This window comes from Lemur catta, chromosome 5, assembly GCF_020740605.2.
Source record: "Lemur catta isolate mLemCat1 chromosome 5, mLemCat1.pri, whole genome shotgun sequence".
Classification (NCBI taxonomy): domain Eukaryota; kingdom Metazoa; phylum Chordata; class Mammalia; order Primates; family Lemuridae; genus Lemur; species Lemur catta.
The window spans coordinates 67,581,972-67,600,868 of record NC_059132.1 but is presented as its reverse complement, the minus strand read 5'-3'; the positions used below and the strand labels follow the sequence as shown (position 1 = coordinate 67,600,868).

Sequence of the window (18,897 nt, the reverse complement as noted above, 5' to 3'; positions counted from 1 at the left end):
ATGGCTTTGGTGTTATTCTTAAGCTAACTCAAGTAGCCCAAATATCTTCCAAATGAACTGTCATCATATGGTGCTATGCAGGTGGCTGGGAACTGGCAATTCCCTGTCTCCACAGCACCTAAGGCCATACAGAAGTTTTCAGTGAAGTACAACTTGGGACTTGGCTCGCTGTAATTTGTTTCTTTTATGAAGAATCACCATGCTGGCCAGATATTTAGAGAAAGTCTCCCTTATAAGTGCATTAATTTTCAACAAAAATTTATTAAATGCTAATTATTATAACCACTATAAGAAATACTATGACAAACAATCTATCATCCCAAGGGAAAAGGAAAATAGCATTTGTTAAACAATTATTGTGTGCCAGAAACTGTACAGCATGCTGCAGTCCACCCAAAAAAGTGTGAAGTGGATAATTTGCATGTTTTAGACATAAGGAACGCTAGTCTTTGTCTAATCTTAGATTTTTCATTTGTAGATAATAAGAAATTCAATCCAAACTTTTAAAAACAAATGGAATTTGAGAGTTCACAGGTAGAAATTCTGAAGTTAGGATGAGTTCAATCATAGCTGAATTTTGGTCTACAGTAATCAACTCATAATTCTTTCTTTTTTTTTTTTTTATCTGAATAGCTCCACCACTTTCTATTTTGGCTTCAAACTCAGACCTTATGTGGTGTGAAAACAGCTGCTCAGCTCTCGATTGCCATTTTCTGAAGGTCTAGAGAGAGCAACATGCACAGAAAGTCAGTCTCCTTCTGAAAGTCCTAGCTAAAGTCTGACTGCAACATATGGCCTCTGACTGGGTCACATGCTCCTACTGGAACTAATTATTGTGGCCAAAGAGAATTTGAAGAACAATTTGCCTATGTCTTTTTCAGGTGCTCTACCCTTCAATTAGTAAGCGAATAAAACTTATGCAAAAGACATAGATCTACACAGATGTGAATCCTTAGCAGACTAACTTTTTTAAAAAAAGTTTATTTCAGGCCGGGCGCAGTGGCTCACGCCTGTAATCCTAGCACTCTGGGAGGCCGAGGCAGGTGGATTGCTCGAGGTCAGGAGTTCGAGACCAGCCTGAGCAAGAGCAAGACCCTGTCTCTACTAAAAATAGAAAGAAATTATCTGGCCAACTAAAATATATATAGAAAAAATTAGCCGGGCATGGTGGCGCATGCCTGTAGTCCCAGCTACTCAGGAGGCTGAGGCAGGAGGATCGCTTGAGCCCAGGAGTTTGAGGTTGCTGTGAGCTAGGCTGACGCCACGGCACTCACTCTAGCCAGGGCAACAAAGTGACACTCTGTCTCAAAAAAAAAAAAAACGTTTATTTCACTGTTTAATTTACTTGGAATCACACTGTAGTAGATGGTAAAACATGAATTTGTAGCTATATCCTTATTGTTCCAAAGTATGAACAAAAGTATCAGTTATTTTTTAAAAAATCTTTTGTTTTTAAATTTTTATTAAGCTACAATAATATTTATACAGCACAATAGCAAATAAAACAAAATCTGTATTCAATTTTCTATTGGAATCTGGAATTACATCTGGCATGTGAATCGGTGATATTTAATGAAACCTTGTTGAATAAATAAATGAAATGTGCTCACAACTGATGCGAGGTTGCATGCCTTCAATGAGAAGTAAGTTCTCAGGAGAACGCTATCATAAGTGACTAGAGGAATAAGGAAAGTTGCATTAATTACAGCACTTTTGAGTTTGGCCAGATGATTGATATAAATTGAGAGGATCTAAATTAGAATCGGAAAGAGCACTTTAGACATAATGAGTAATTAAGTGGAAGCAGGAAAGCATGGGAGCTAATCAGATTCACCTTGGCTGGACCACAGGCTGTGTGCAGATCAGCATTAGCAGATAGGGCTGCTGAAGGAGGGGGTTCAATGTAGTTTGGACATAATCTATAAGCAATGGGAAGTTTATTAGGTTTTTTTTTCCTTTTCATTGGAGCCTTAGATCATCATAGGTATAAGTTAGAAAAGGGAATTCAGTGGTTCTCTCTTTGGTGAATTTAAGTATGAAGACAGTGAGAAATATAAAAAAAGGAAAGAGGTAAATGTATTTATTTACAAGGTGAGAGGTAAAGAAGCTCAGCTTAGGGCTGTGTCTGGGAGACTGGAGAGGAACAGATTAATGACCAGACCTTATGAAGTTAGACATGAGCAGACAGCAAAAATTACTGCAGGGTCTACAGGGACTGCAGACACCACACTATATTTTTTTCTCTCTCCCTTCTGAAATCATTTACCTCTGGAAGAGGAAAATCAAACTGATCTAAGAGATATTAAATACTGTGTTAAAGGTCTCAAAGGAGCTGAAAATCTAGTTTCTAACCTAGATCTGTGTGGTCTCAAATTCTCACTTCTGCCTGCATCTCATACAAATGACAAATAATGAAAATTCAAAATGCCAAGGGGACTCCAACTAGGGAAATTGTAACAAATTTTATAAAAGGTGGCTTTGAGATAGGCCTAGAAGGATTTATTAGCCAAAGAATAAAGAAACAAGGTTTTCTGCAAATAAATAAGGATAGGCAAGGAAATATAGTATAGGTCTATTGTGAGGAGTTGAGTTTTGTTGTAGCAAAAACACATAAGGGAGAGTAGGGAATGTTACAAAGGTAGGCTAAGGGTAACTTGTAGAGTGCAGCAGTCATTAGGTTTTATTCTGAAAGTGAAGAAAGAACTCAAATACTATCATGTATTTAGTGGTAAGACTTAATTTGGACAGAACTGAGTTTATATCTGGTTCTAACACTTATTAAGTAATACATCATATGTAGAATACGGATAAAAATTTATGTTGCTGCTAGTTCTAGATGAAGCAGAGCAAAACAATTGCTTAGCTCAGTGTCTGGCATAGAGCAAGTGTTCAATGTTTGTTAATTACTATTGACATGCATAATAACCATAGTAAAAGAACAAAAACTAAAACTGAGCATTAAAATCTGAAGGCATGTAAATGGCAAACTCAGACTTGATTTATAAACACAGACTTTAAACTTTATATTAAAATAACAAAATTATAGAGAAACATTTTAAGTGATTATTGTGCATAGGACAAGAGGAAAGTTAGAAATTACTGATGAAACTCTATGTTAGACAATATGAATAAATGGTAGTATAATGCCTCTATTACCAGTAACTTTCTCACATACCTGGTCTACTTTTCTTTGAAATTGTTAATTTATTTCCTACTAAAGTCCAAATTCTTTATTTATTCCTGTACATGACTTCTAAAATCACTCTAAGTTTACTATAAAATAGTGAATTTCTGTAAATTATTTACATTATAAATTTACAAATAAAAATTGAACTTTATTTTTTATGTTTTTACTTGCATAAATACGGTAAGAAAGAATGTTTCCCTAATGAATTTGAAATTTTAATAATGATTTTTCAAATTAGAAGAATAAATATAATTTACTTTATTTCTGCAAACCCAAGTATTGTGATGGTCCAAAAAATGTTTTCAAGTATTTTAAAATAATAAAAGATGGCAAAACAGATCAATTTAAAATCAGATTAGTGGTACAAGTATGAAAAGGACTATCAATATATCTAATATCTTAACTTTATGTTGGCAAGACACAGGTCAGACTCAGGAAATAAAAAATGTAATAAATAAGTTAATGTAACCTCTATTTTTACAAGGTCTCTGATAATGATACCCTTAAAAGATATCTCTTAAAAATTCATGAAACATAAAATATTAAGTTATCAAAATAATGTACATCTCAAATGACTATATGTTGACAAATGGTTTCTATTTGGTCTGCATCTATTTTTTAAAAAGTCATTTGTGTCCAATAAAATCTCTTTAATTAGATTACACTGTTTCCTCTTGTGAAAAATAATTTAGATGGGGGTAAAGATTTTTCATGTAAAATATTACCAAATGAATTAAGATTATATGCAAGAAATCATGAAGACATGTTTAGCCAATATAAATAGGTGTATATTTATGATCAACTAAAAATAATTTTTATCTTATTCCAACATAAACTAATAATCTATTTTCAAATTATATTCACATATATATCAATTAAATGAGTTTTATTCAGTTTTTGATCAATAATTCTTCAAAAGTTCAACATGTATTTGATATTAATACATTTTAAACAGAAAAACAATAATATATACTTTAATAAAAATATAGGCAATATTTCCCATTACTTAAAATTGATAAATAATTGTGATTTACATCTTTTAGGAAAAAAATCTAGATTATTTTAGAGTTTTCTTGGCTTCAGTTACATAAGTTAACCACTACTTTCATAGCATATTCAATCTCTGAACCTTTTTTTGTTTTTAATTACTATATTAAAAAGAGGAAAGCTGAAACCTATATTAATGCATCCAATATTTCATAAGCATAAAAATAAGTTTCAATATCATAACATAAAAAAGAGCTACTGTAATTTTTATACTGTTTTCCTTGAAAATCAGTTGTCAATACATTAAGGAAAATGTATAAATGTTTTTTCATCCACTCTCACACCCCCAGAAAAAGACAAGGGTTTGGTAAGAAAAATAATAAAAATAGAGAAAAGTAGAAAAAAATAATAAAATAAAGAAAGCTTTCTATATTATAGAAAAAAAATAACCTCAGTCTAAACAAATACAGACAAAAGGTTAAGTATAACTAACCCAAATAAACAGTTTTAGAGTCACTTAACAGCAACTGTCATTTTTATTTCCTATGAAGCTATCATTTTGAGATACACCAGAGCCTAATAGCATGGCATTTTGTCATTGCCTAATGTTATTAATACATGCATGTGGTTATGTTGAATACTTTTACTTGTGACAAATGAAAGTTTGGATACAATAGACAGCTTCTCCATATATTTAATAATTTAGTGCGTTTCTCTGTTACAATTCATTTTAAAGGCTCCATGACATCCTTTTTATATACTTCATGTTTGCACCATATCTTAAAGAACTCTAAAATCTGACATTTCACTGCATAATTATTTTTCAAAAAGAAAAGCAAGAAATAAAACACTGTAAAGAACAAGTAAATGTTAATAAGTGAACATACTTGGATGAAATAAAAGAAAATTTAATTTAAATGAAAAAAGGAAGTGTCTAAATATTCTTGGATTGACTCATGCTAACTAATACTTTCTTTTTTCTACACAGATAGCTATAGTGAAGCTGCATCTACAGATTTACAACTAAATTTAAATGATACAAAATATTAACTCTGTTGGATTCACAATGAATAACTTTTACAGCCTCAGATCATTGTGAACATGGAGAATATCAGTGACAGCGTTGGATATCCAAAGATGGCACAAACAACTATCACCACCAATTTTACATTTAAATTAACCTTGCTTTTGTGCTCAAACAAAATTGAAAATTGATGTGTATATAAAATAAGCATTTAGCCTCATTCACAAAAAAATTCCAAAATGTTTTGCTGATTATCATTAATTTATGCATGTGTTCTCAAAGATAAAAATATTTATTTAATAATGTTCTTCTGTTGAGCCACAGCAGGATTCAAAAGAGAGTTAGTCTGATGTTGTATACTTCCATATTTAAAATTTTAACATTTCAATATACATTGCATCAAGAAAAATTTCATGAAATCATAAAGAGGCTATGGTAGAATATATTATGTGTTCTTTTCCTTCAACAGAAAAATAATATATCCATTTAACAATATGAAGAATTAGAAACCTCAACATATGTTATCCTTTGCTTTATACACATTTTATGAGAACCAGTTAATGCTTTACATGCTTGATTCAAAATATTATAGTCTACTCTATTAAATGTATATATGAAATAGGCCCTGCGATGTGCACATTAAATTCATATAAGAAATTGCTTAAGTTCTCACAATGAGCTCTGCCCCTCTCTTGTGGTGTATTAATTACATTGTATCTTAACTTCTGATAGATTTCTTTATGCATCTTTATTGTATCTGAGGGTGTTTTTATTCCTGAGCAAACAGAGTCAAATAATCTCTCTAACCATAAAATTTACTTGTTGAGGGTTAAATAATTTTCATTTACCATTTCCAGCAAACCCAAAATCATATATGAAAAAGAAAAAAAAAGTATAAATTTGAAATTATAGAAAAAAAGCATAGAAATTTGCTATATATGTATGCCACAGCTGTCTCTCAAGTATAATACTAGGCACTGTCAAATGGACTACCCTGTTTAACTGAACACTTTAAGGACCTCTGAGTGAGGAAGCAAGAGCTATTTTACTTTGCAGAATAAAACTCAAGAGTCAGATCTGCAAGGTGGAATGTTTCTAAATTACATGTTATTAGTGCTCCATTGATTTCGTCAGTAAAAATTATTGTAGAATAAGCCTATTCAGAGGCTTTATTAAATCCTAGAGCTTAGAGTCTACTAATAAAACCCGTACAAAACTCTTCCTTTTTAAAATAATTAAATCACCATATTTTTAAAAATAGCTTGCTCTTTAAATCCAACCTCATTTACCTATGCAACAAAAACATTACATAGCAAATGTGGGCTACTAAAAAAATTAAAAGCTGTGTAAAAAGAGGTGATGGTCTATTTGGTGCATCCACTTTGAGTACTTGACTTTTTTCTCACAAGGCTCAGATAGAACAGAGCACAGTTAACACAGAGCAGAGGCTAAGAAGGAGAACAGACAGGAGTCTTCACTCAAGAAATAACGAAAACACCAAACTGAACACTCAGTGTTTTTCTGTTTAAGCATTTTACACTCAATGTGTGAGCAGTATTAACATGCAAAAGAAGGTTGAAAGTATTACTTAAAATAAAAGCAAGCCTATTAAAAATAATGAAAAAAGGGAAGAATGGCATTGTAGATCAAAACTTGAAGGGTAGTGTCCTTGGTTTTTTAGAAATACAGTAAGATGAAGAAAGTTATCCAATGTTTATATATCCAGTGTTTTGCATCCATATAAGAATTCTGAAAGGTTTGCTAACAATGGTTTGCATATGCATGTACATACACATACATAAAGCTTTGTGTATATAGTTCATTTTTTTTTTTTTTTTTGGAGACAGAGTCTTGCTCTGTTGCCTGGGCTAGAGTGCTGTGTGGTGTCAGCGTAGCTCACAGCAACCTCAAACTGCTGGGATTAAACAATCCTTCTACCTCAGCTTCCCGAGTAGCTGGGACTACAGTCATGTGCCACCATGCCCAGCTAATTTTTTCTATATATTTTTAGCTGTCCAGATAATTTCTTTCTATTTTTAGTAGAGATGGGGTCTCACTCTTGCTCAGACTGGTCTCGAACTCCTGACCTTGAGTGATTCTTCCGCCTTGGCCAAATACTTCATTTAATAAACATTTTATGAATGTCTTCTGTTTTCCAGATAGTGCACAAGGCTCTGAGGAGGTAACGATCCCATGAGATAACAGGTCATGACAATCTAGAGTTTGTGTTTGTGTGGAGTGGAGGCGGGGAGTGAAGAATTTAAAACAAACTGGGGAAAGAGGAGGTCATAGTTTCAGAACTCACAAATGTTTCAGATATTCGCTCTTTGAGACAGAGAGAATTTTGGTTCCTGGGATATTTTTAATCCTTTTTGTTTGTTAGTTTATTTTTCTTTGTGAGAGGAATTAACATATAAGGATGAATGGAGTAAAAAAAAGATACCTCACCGAATCGTGACTTTTGTGAGATATTCAACTAAAAACGATGTTTTGGAACAATTTTAATTGTAGCTTATCATCCTGAGATTTTATTTTTCTTAAAATGCCATTGAACAACTGATCTTTTCAATTTCAGATGTGCTAGGATTTCAATGTAACCAGACAATTTTAGTGCTAAAATTGGATCTCCATACACCTGGCCTGCCCATGAATCAAGTCACAAGATTAGAGTTGTCTTGATATATGGCTAGCCATATATATAATTTTTGCTTTAACAGATTTGATAAAATATGGGTGAGAATGACATACTTTAACTTTCACTTTCACAGAATGTTTATTTTTCCCTTGGAGAAGGTTTAAGGAAACATATATCAAACCCAACCTCTTCTTAATCATGTCCTTGCTGTAATTTGTAACAGAAAAGGAGTGCTATAGACCACTCGCCAGACTGCCAGAGTGGTGTCCCTACTTATTATGTCAGCGTACTTCATCAGCTGCAGTGAATCCGTAGCCATGGGCTGTGCAGGGATTATGACTGATCTGAAACAAAGTAAATGCTTAGCCCCTTACTACCCCCAAGTAAATAATTTAGCTGCAAGGACCCTTACACTCTTAGCACTCATTTGGCTTTTGAGTATCCTAAGGAATGCGTTTCAGCCCACCCAAATCGTAGAGTAACACTGAGGTGCACTCACCATGAAATTCTTATCCAACTTAAGATAATTCATTTCAAACCAACATCATCTTGTGTTATGGTGTTGAAGAAGGAAGGAATTATGTGGAAACTTTCTGAACACCAGCTGTTTATTCGTTTACTTGTTTTGTTTAGCAGGTCAAATCCAGAGGAAGAGAAGAGTGTGGAAACTGGCATTTTCAAGATTTTATATAATTGCTTGTTGCTTAAGGACCCCCTAGTACTATGATTTACAAATATACTCTATTCACCTTATGGCTTATCATATAATCAATCACTGATTGAAATAAATACACATGCACATGCACACATACACACACACCCTGCCAAGTACAAACATTAATATTAAGACACTGTATAATCAACCAATCAACCTGTAAAGAAAAATGACAATAGGAAATATATTAATTTCCTAACTGCTCCATTTCCTCTTAAGAAATAGGAACAATTTAAAGATTAAATTTTTTTTTTTAAGAAATGTAACCCGAAGAAATGAGAGCAGTGGTTTGAAATTCCAGGCAATAGGATCAAATGGTGGTGGTGGAGGGGTGGTTTCAAGGGTAGGTAAGCCTTTTCAGATATCTCAAATAGCACTGCCTGTGTTACCGCCTTCCCTTACTACTTACAGGACTAGTCCTGGAGTAGATACATAAATTCTTGTACTTACTCTGAGTGCCCTCTGTGCCAATTGGCATTGAAATATTTCAGCTAGATTGAATTAAATTTGTTTCTACTTGAACTCTAACTGGGAGAGATAGGAGAAGAGATGGGAAAGGAATGATTTTTCAGGCGCTACAACAGACAGGCTATAAATACATCTTTTTTCATCAAATGGCACCTATTTTAAATTGTATCAAAGGTATTATTTTAGTCAGCATGAACTTTAAAGGATTTCTACTTATAACACCAAATAACCTAAATGTTAGCTGCTCCCTTGCAATTGAGGTGAAAATATCTTGCTGTTACCCGCCTTCCACCACTTTTTATTCTTCTCAGGTCAAAAGCTCTAGGAAAGACTTCTGATAACTCTTGCACTTGTTGTAGATTATACTTTCTGGCCTTCCTGGTATCCTGAACTAAGCTTCATCACATTTCCTTGCTCTGAATCACACTGGCCTCCACATGGTTCTTACCTTCATCGCCCTACTACCAAAAATAAATCATTCTCAGGAAGGATTATCGAAGAATTTTTGAGGGAGATTCTGTGCAAAAATTTCCTCACTCATTGTTTGATATCTGCCACCTCCTTAGCTTCTCCTTCTTTTCCTAATTCTCCTTACCCCTCCAGAATCTTTATACACACATTAAAACAAAATATAGCATTACATATCACTGCCAAGCCTATTGTGCTTCATTTCTTGTATGCAAATTCTAATAACACCTGCACAGCAAGCTACAGTGTTCACACATAAGAAAATTGATATTTAAATTTTCCTCTCTTCACAATGCTACCAAAAATAAAACAAGCAGTTATTAAATGTCCATGCTTCATAAGATTTACTTGCTTTGAGGTTTAACACAAGCATTGTTTTTGAAACATAATAAACTTATTTTTTAATTCCTTTCTAATTTCTTGGCTAATTTCAAAAGATTGATAACAAATCACTGAATCCCCCATGCATTAGCCATATCATTAAAAATTAAGATTAGTAGAATTACAATATAATTAAAATACATCTATTTGCATGTAATGGTATTTCAATTTAATTTGACAATTGGGTTGTATAATAACTTACTTCTTTGGATACTAATTATAAGCAGAATGATGAAACATTTTGCTTTCCATTTGTACAGCACTTTTTATGTAAAAGAGTAATGAATTATTTCAAATTTTGTTAAATTAAATAGACATAATTGATTCTTATAAGAATTACATTCTTTATTGTTAATAGTCTATCTTTTAAGTTTACCTATCTGTATAATTGTACATAGACTCTAAATTGAAAGTCTATAACAAATTTACATTTCTTATGTCATGGCAAAATATACTTCTTTTGCACTGCATAATTTCTTCAACTTTAGAACTATAATTTATATTTATTAATATCTTGCTGAAATTTGAGGTTTTTAATTTAATTTTTTTTTTTTTTTTTTTACTAATTGCAAGTCTGGAAATGAGTGTTTAGTTAATATACATTGCCAGTTAACTGAAATGTAGAATGAATGACTAATGTGAAAAATACCTCATTTAAAAAATATTAAATGGAGCTAGTTTTGTATAAATTATCAAATCATAAAATATAAAAACAATTATTCCTACTTAAAAACAGAAAGGCAAAAAAAATCATAGAGTGATTTAACTCAATACACTTTCAATAAACATCAGAAAATCAAGTCTGTTTTAGTAACTAAATTTCAAGTTACTTAAAATTTTCCTACAACAATTTGGGGTGGGGGGAATTAAACAATTCACACTCTGGTATATGGAAAATATGTATTACAAAGTTTTATTAACCTTTTAAAAGTAAACTATTAGTCAGCATTTAGTCAGTCCTTTTCAAAATCTCAGCAAGTAGCTGGAGCTATCTGGGAGACAGGAGTATGATGTATCCTCTCTCATCTTCCAGGACGTTTCATTTAGTTAAACTTCCTCAGGAAAGAAAAAGGAAGGGAGTGAAGCTTGGTCCAGTAAACAGAGCTCAACAGTTTAAAGTATATTTAGATTAAGATCAAATGTAGTATAGCATTGGTGTATGTGCTTATTCCCAGCCTGGAGCTCACATGTCTATGGAGAAGAAAGCTATAAATAAAACCCAAAGGGGATATTTTCACTAATAAGCTCTTACTCTACAGGATAAAATAGGAACAGCTGTCTGTGGCATAGGTAACATCGCTCAGGGAATGGGACAGATTTCAGTTGAATTTCTGAATGAGCGGATGTTCCAGGCCCTCATTCTCAGATATTTTGAAAATGAAAACTAGTTCCCTAAAATTCAAATCCCTAAGGCGATTCAAAAAGAACCTAACTTAGGATCTCAAGACTTTTTAAAGTGCTGAGAATTCCAAACATTCTTAAAAAGTGAACTTCCCAAATTTTGTGAAAATTGACTAGTTTTCATATCTTTTAAAATAGATTATAAATGTTATTTTGGTATTTTTATTGTATATATTTAATGCATATGGCATGACGTTTTGATATGCTTAATATACAAATATAGAGTGAACTTACTACAGTCAAACAAATTAACATATCCATTTTAATATTCTTAAATTCCTCAGTCCTGATTTACTTTACAGACTAAAGCCTGAGAATTTTAAGCATAGAAACAGCAGCAACAATGACCAAATAACTGGAGGAAAAAATGAGAAAAAACCAGCGAGGGAAAAATAAATTTTTAGCAAAATTGAGTCCCAGTGTAGACTATGACTAGTCTGGACAACTATTACTGGGTAACTCAATACTCAAACATTATTTTATTCTAATCCTTAGAAAGAAATGAAGTATGTTGGCTAAGGTCACCATACACAATGGTGAATAGTGTTGCTGGGACATTCAGCTGAGATTTGTCTGACAGGAGATATAAATTTTTATTACTGCTGTTTACCAGTTCTACACGATTCCTGCGTTCTAGATGCAGCACTTGCTGAATGCTGGTAATATTTTAGACACTGAAAAATCCAGTACATGGGAAACAGAGTTCCTCCCTTAGTACTATACAGTCTGGTTTATGAAGTAGTGTAGCATTTTCTTTCTTCTTTACTTCAGTGCCCATAAGAAATATAAATTAAGTGCCTACCAATTTTTAGGCACTAAGAATATCAAATCCTGTTCAGGAGCTCTTCAGACATTGGAGGTATAAATTATTTGAAATGAAGATGTAGCAATCTGAGAGAACAGCAGATTAATATGATGCAGGGGCAGAGGAAGAAAAATAATGTTAATTAAACACATATTATGTGTCAGATCTTCTGCCTGGCATGGAAATATCTATCCAGCACAACAGGCAGAAAGTAATGTCAGATTCTGAAAAATACAATCCATAAAGATCCAATGTCAGCAACACATATTTAAATATACACCAATTTGTTTAGAAATATATTACATGAAATTTGTAGGAGGAAGACCATATCAAACAAGTCAGGTGTTCATGATGTGGAATAAATCCTCATTATACTACAAATACTGTACATACTTAACAGCATATATTTGGAAATGCACGTTAATTTTTATTCCTACCTACCATTCATTGTAGTGATAGGAATAATTATTTTAAACTGCAATAGGAATTTGATGATCATTCATGTTCATTAAAATGGATTTTTCTATGCAGGTAGAATTGCTATAATTTAATTTTTTATTCTTGATAAATTAAATACTTATAAAGTATTATAGCATTTCACTACAGATCTTTAAAAGGAATAAAGATGCTTAAAAATATCTTCAAGTGTACTTTTCAGTCTTTTTTATAATATCTAGAAATAGCTAAAATAAAATTATGCCTTATGTTTTTTCACATTATTTGGATATTTTGCTAATTATAAGCTCCAACTCCAGCTACTTAATAATCATTTAGAGCCTAAAGAGTTGCAGTGTTCTGACAATACATCAGTTATATCTATGCACACAGAATTACACGTAACACTTATTGCATCCAGCCAAAGTCTATACTTTCATCTCTGGTAGCTATTTTAACATAATGATATGATTTACATATTACAGGGGAAAAATATTCCCAAAATAAGCACAATTAAGCCTATTAGTGTCTTAGATACTAGAATTTTGCCCCAAGAAATTATATGAACAGTACATTTTTTAAAAAATAAGGGAAGTTGATAATAGTATATTAAATACTATAATAGGGAATAGGAGAATGGGATAAATAAAAACAAGTGTTGCCTATTTAATTGTTGGTTACTAACAATTTATCAATAACTTGAAAATAACAAAGGAATATTTATTAATCATAACAGCCAATGCCAATTAAATGAAATTTTATTCTCATTGTATAAGTGTAAAAAGTTTATATATTCTTTAAATACCATTTCAAGTGGTATCATTTCAGCTCAATGCTGGTTTTTTTCAGCTTTGAGCTAATACATTCAAAACCTAAAAATTTTTACTTTGATGTAAATATTTTTCAAGTATTGTGCAGTTTCAATAACTTATTTTCCATAAATATGTAATAACTGTGATAGGATATTACCCTTTTAATCACTTTATTATTGAGAACATAATAGGCATTCCGAAATAATGGTCAATTGCTTGACAAATATATCAAACTCTTTGTAAACATACTTGGCTGTGCAAGGAATAATTTATTCTCTCTCTGTCTATGTGTAACAATTCTGATGTATTAATTCCCATTTTTATTATTGTTAAGTCAAATTTTGCACTCTTTCATTATTCTTATAACTCCAGTTTTTAGATGATATAGTTTTAATTTTCAAGATAATGCAAAGAAAGGAAATACACACAAGAATCAAATAATGGCTCATATAATGTAACTGGAGCAGTTCTCACACATCAAAATTCACTTGAGTAAAACGACAAAATATCTGTTTGGTTCAGATTCATTTTTAACATTGCTGAGCAAGTATTTTTAAAATATTTCAATGAATTATCAAGAAACATAACACTGAAATGATGATACACCAAAATTCTTCCTCTTCAAATATTTAAACCACTTCTATGAAGCTTTGGAGTGTTATCGCTAGAAGTTAATATTACTTTTTCATCACTTGTCAATTCATAGAAAGAGAAAAAACCCAACATCCTTTCTCAAAGTGAAGATCTCAAACATTTCAAGTTACGATACTTCCTAGTACAATTTTATATTAACTTCAATATAACCAAAATAATACAAGAGTGTTGTAAACATTTATTAAATAGATTTCTATAGCTGCAGCTGTTTCATCATGCTAAGTTCAAGTGAACATGTCTCCATTCGAGAAGTGATTCTATCATTTAAATTATTTATTTTTCCTAGAAATGCCAGCATATTGCAAAAGCCTAGAAAGTAGAATTCTAATGATAATTTGGGAAAAACATTATTTGTTAAATTTATTTCAAAAACACAACTGTATCTTTTTATATTCCCTTCTCTGTTAGGCATAAAAAAAGCATTTAATGGGAAATTCATCACTAACGATAAATACGGGTTCATCAAGCAGGTGGGACAAAGCTAAAATCATGTGCAATTTAATGGGTGTACTTGTTTTATAACTAAATTTCTTTATTATTTCACATGGCTGTCTATTAAAATTATAGGAAGCTAAAAAATTTGATCACTCAACTTAGCACTTACCTCATATGAGTGATAATGAGCGTTGTGGTAGGAATGAAAAAATCATCCACTCTGTCAAATTGCTTTCCCACTGGCTGGGTGTGGATCGTGTGGTGGGGCACATTCCCACTGGCCAGGGTTATTACCTAAACAGAGCACATCACCACGGTTAGACCTCGATAGTGCATTCACAGAATAGCATGAGCTCTCATTTTATTTAGAGATGAGATGAATCTCTTTCTTCCTGGCAGTTGTTTGCATAAACTCTTAATTGGCCTCCTCAAAATTAAATATATTATTAAGCTAATTGCAGTTCTGAAATGAGTTTGCTTATTTTAAATATAGAAACTTCTGTTTCTTTAAAGAAACAAAATCAAGAAAAATATTATTTTGAGCCATGTCAGCTTAAATATAAAATAAATAGACATATAAGAAATTTCTGCATTATAACAATCTTCCCCTTCCTAAAATGAGAAAAATAAAAGCAAGCATTCAGGTGGTATAAGTGAGGTATTAGAGCAAAATCCCTCCTACGTAACATAGCTGGCAATGTAGATCTGAAAACTCCAAAAAACATCATTTAAAATATTTTAGGTTTTAAAAATATTAGAACGCCTAAAACCACATTTTAAAACTTTTTATTCTTATACATTGAAAGTAACTGATTTTAAGAAAGTTTTAATCAAAGAGGTTTCTTCTTTCATCTTTGATTTTTAAACTGTTACAATCCATTAAAGAAAAGATCACTCCATTTAAACTCTTTTATTCCTCTTTTCCCATTATGCACCAGATTCTATCAGTTCATCCATCAGATTTCTTAAACTTCCATATTTCTTGTTATTGTTCCTGCTGTACAACCATTGTTCTGTGGTAGCCTTTTAAAGGACTTTCTTTCTTTTCTTCGGTTTTCCCCCTTTTAAATACTTCCTACGTATGGCCACCAAATTAACTTCTTAAGCTATTGACCGACTCTCTAAGTTAAATATTGATCCTTCTTCTAGACTGAACCCTTTCCTTTGGTTTTTATGACAGACATAAATAATATTTTTATTTTTAGGGTTTGTTTTCCTAAAAGGGTAATTTCCTTCATTCAAATGAATAGTTTCATTGAATTCCACTGGAAATTGCCATATTCATTAAAAAAATAATTATAACAGGATAGGTTGTTACGATATGGTTAAAAAAATAAAACAGAAAATAAAACTTAAAGTCTTAGTGGCTTAGAAATTAAAGATTTAGTTTCACATGTTACTTTCCGAGAGGGGTTTGGGAGAATATCCACTGTTTTCACTGTTTTCACTCAGCATTCCAAGCTGAAGGAGCAACCATCTAACTTGAGTGTTTCCATTACATTGCTCAACCTAACCAAAAAGGGCCCACCATGTGCCCAGGGGAGGGAAAATCCAAAGCATTTGATTAAAAACCTTTAAAAACACTATACCAATGTTATTAATAATATCAGTGATCAGTGAGAAAGTTGTCATTGGATCTTAGCCTTTCCTAATAATGTTTACAAGAATTGAATAAAGATCAGCAGGAGTAGGTAGGGAGAGAATTCTCCAAATTTTCTTCCTTTTCAAAGGAATAGTAGAAATGGATACCTCTCAAAGTGCATTTCCATGTTTTTGAAATTAATAATAATAGATTAAAGGCAGCAACGATAACCTAACCCTCACTGAGAACTTGCTGTGTGGCACTATGTGTTCTAAGTCATTTACGGGCATCAAAAAATTTAATATTCAAACAATGCTGTAATGTATGTATTACAATCCCAACCTTACTGACAGATGAAAAAAACTTCATTACATTCAAGGTGTGAACATGTCTTTTGTGGCTTGGCATTTTCCTAAATTGTAATAAAATACAATGCCACTTCCGTAGTTCTCCTCAGGTTGGACCTTATTCCTTGACGGTTCTAGATTCTTCACGCTGCTGGAAAAGAGTGAGTCGCCTGAATTGCCACATTTGGGACTGAAATGACTAACTGCAAGAACACACAGGTAAATCTATGGTGTACCTTAATCAGGATGCCCAATTTTGCAGCAACCCCTGGCTCATTCCTAGTGGCATCCTGCTTCTGGGCTCTGAACCTGTGATGCCTTTCACAAACCCACAGCCTCTGCCTCCCATTGTCAACCCATCCGGCCGGGGCCCATTTCCTGACCAATAGCAAACTGGAAGGACTTTATTTAAAGTTGTTTCCTGGGAATATTTTCTTTTCTGATTGCTGTGCATTCAGTAAGTTTGTCACATACCACTTGTAAAACTATGCGGATTGTAAACTCATCATTATTTTTAGAACAGTATGTCTTAAATTTTTATAAGACATAGATAACTTTTTAAAATTCAAAAAAACCCATGAATCTTTGAGAATCTACCTGAGGCTACTAATTGGAAAATCATTGTCTTATATATGACACTTTTTGAATTTTTATTAATTATACATATCTCAGAAAATACATATTTTGCTTTCATAATTGACAAAGATGTATAGATTAAATTATAATCAAACTAAAAACACAAAATAGAAAAATAAGTATATCTAGTTGTGATTAAAGCTACAGTCCTCCCATGAAAGCGATCATTGCTAAATTGTTGTAAATACCCAGTGAGATATCTAAAGGCTCAAAAAGCATTATTTTCTCAAATACTCTGAGACGTACTTACCTGTAGTGTTGGTGACATCTTCTCCATGGTGCCCCAGCTTAGCACCCAGACCTGATCATGTGATTTGTCATAGTGTAGTTTAACTGGGACAGGGTCCGTGCTCACTGCCTGAAATGAACAAAAATTGGAAAAAAAAGTGTTTTCAGACTAGAATATTAGCTTAAAACTAGGCTAGAAATTATGGAAGATTCTAAGAATTTAGACGTCAGATTAAAGTTTGCTACTTATCTAGTTTTCTAAGCCTTATTTGATCAATTTGGAAATATAGTTTTTTCAAACATAGTTTTGTTCATTATTTGCACAATTGTATACAGCCTTATGTTCACTTATTACCTATGCAAATTTTGAGTCAAGGGGATGCTATTTGGAATCTCTAGATATAAAAGATTAATATGTTCATTTTAATCAAATGTTGAATGCAGGTAAGAGCTACGTTTACATCATTAAGTTTTTTCCATCTCGATGCTGGTTATGAAATTTTACCATCTATAATGTTAAAACGCCAACAATCCCATAGACAGTGTAACTCTGAAAGGGGCGGCCTTGCAAAAATAACAGGAAAATACCTAATCCCACAATTTCCCCAGTAACAGGTAAAGATCAATCCTATAAATTGTCTCACTTAAGAGGCTCTCTGCAGGAGTTCTGTTTTGCACAACTTCTGAAAAGAGCTAAAAGGATGGAAAAGATATGTAAATCTCTCTCTTTTAAAATTGTTTTTTGAAAATCTGCTTTTTTACAGTCTAAGGAGCTCCTGAGCCAATAGCTGGGTACGAGCGAGCACCAAGCGTCAACCATATGGCAAGGACAGAGTCACATCTCCTGTGATAATCCCTTCTCCAAGCAAAGGCAGGAAAGCCAACTCTTGGCCTTTCACATCCTTGCAGTTTTCATTATCTACCTGCCACCAAGAAGAAAAAAAAAGGAGCCACTGCAGCGGTTTCTTGACTGTACCTGCCATTTTCACAACCCCCTTTCAAAAGTCTCAATAGCTGGTTTTCCAGGTCACCACATTCTTCCTTTTCCACCTCTGTGCTGGTCTTTCCTCTGTCCCAGAGAAAAGTAAATAAACCTCTTCTTTCTGTCCTAATCTTTGTCTGGAGAAATCTTCCTCAAAACCCTTATGCTCTAGCATCTCCACCCTAACGCTCTAATAACTGATTAATTAATTTAGTTTCCTTAGGGAGAAGTCCAAAACCACAGAAGAAAAAATAAACATTTTTTTCCACCATGCTTGCTATGGTAAATGTGTTTTTGTACTAATATTTATAATATTTAGCATTTACTTAAAGCCCAACTCCCAGAAAACAAATTGCTGCCAGGAAGTTATTTCACTCATCTTAATTTCAAGCTATTTATATTAGAAGCTAACACTATTTAAAAGCAATTTCCTGTAGTAGGTACTTACATGTAGTTTCTAATTTTATAACATAAAATAAATTATATTCAATAAAACGTTTATACCCTATTGAAAGCATTTCTCCCCAAAGCTCTGTTAAATATCCTTAGAGAATTTTTTAAGTTAATTCATAATGTAATGTTCTCAGTGTGGTTAATAAAAGGTAAACGAAAGTTGTACGTTAGGTAGTTAGTGAGGGATTCCAGATCTCTTAAGGATGAAAGTTTGTGCCTTGCCTTGGTGCAACTGCCGCACTTGGGAAGGACAAGGGTGGTC

At 32.6% G+C, this 18,897-nt stretch overlaps 1 protein-coding gene across 3 annotated transcripts in view; it reads right to left on the bottom strand.

The window, feature by feature from the left end:
* Window positions 1–18,897, bottom strand: part of FSTL5 (follistatin like 5) — a 633,702-nt gene that overhangs the window by 35,459 nt on the left and 579,346 nt on the right. For all 3 annotated transcript variants that reach the window (XM_045552739.1, XM_045552740.1, XM_045552741.1), the window contains 2 exons: window positions 17,223–17,330; window positions 14,577–14,701 (listed from right to left, as the gene is read on the bottom strand). In XM_045552739.1, the coding sequence (XP_045408695.1) occupies window positions 14,577–14,701; window positions 17,223–17,330 (233 nt within the window). The remainder of the gene's footprint in view (window positions 1–14,576; window positions 14,702–17,222; window positions 17,331–18,897) is intronic.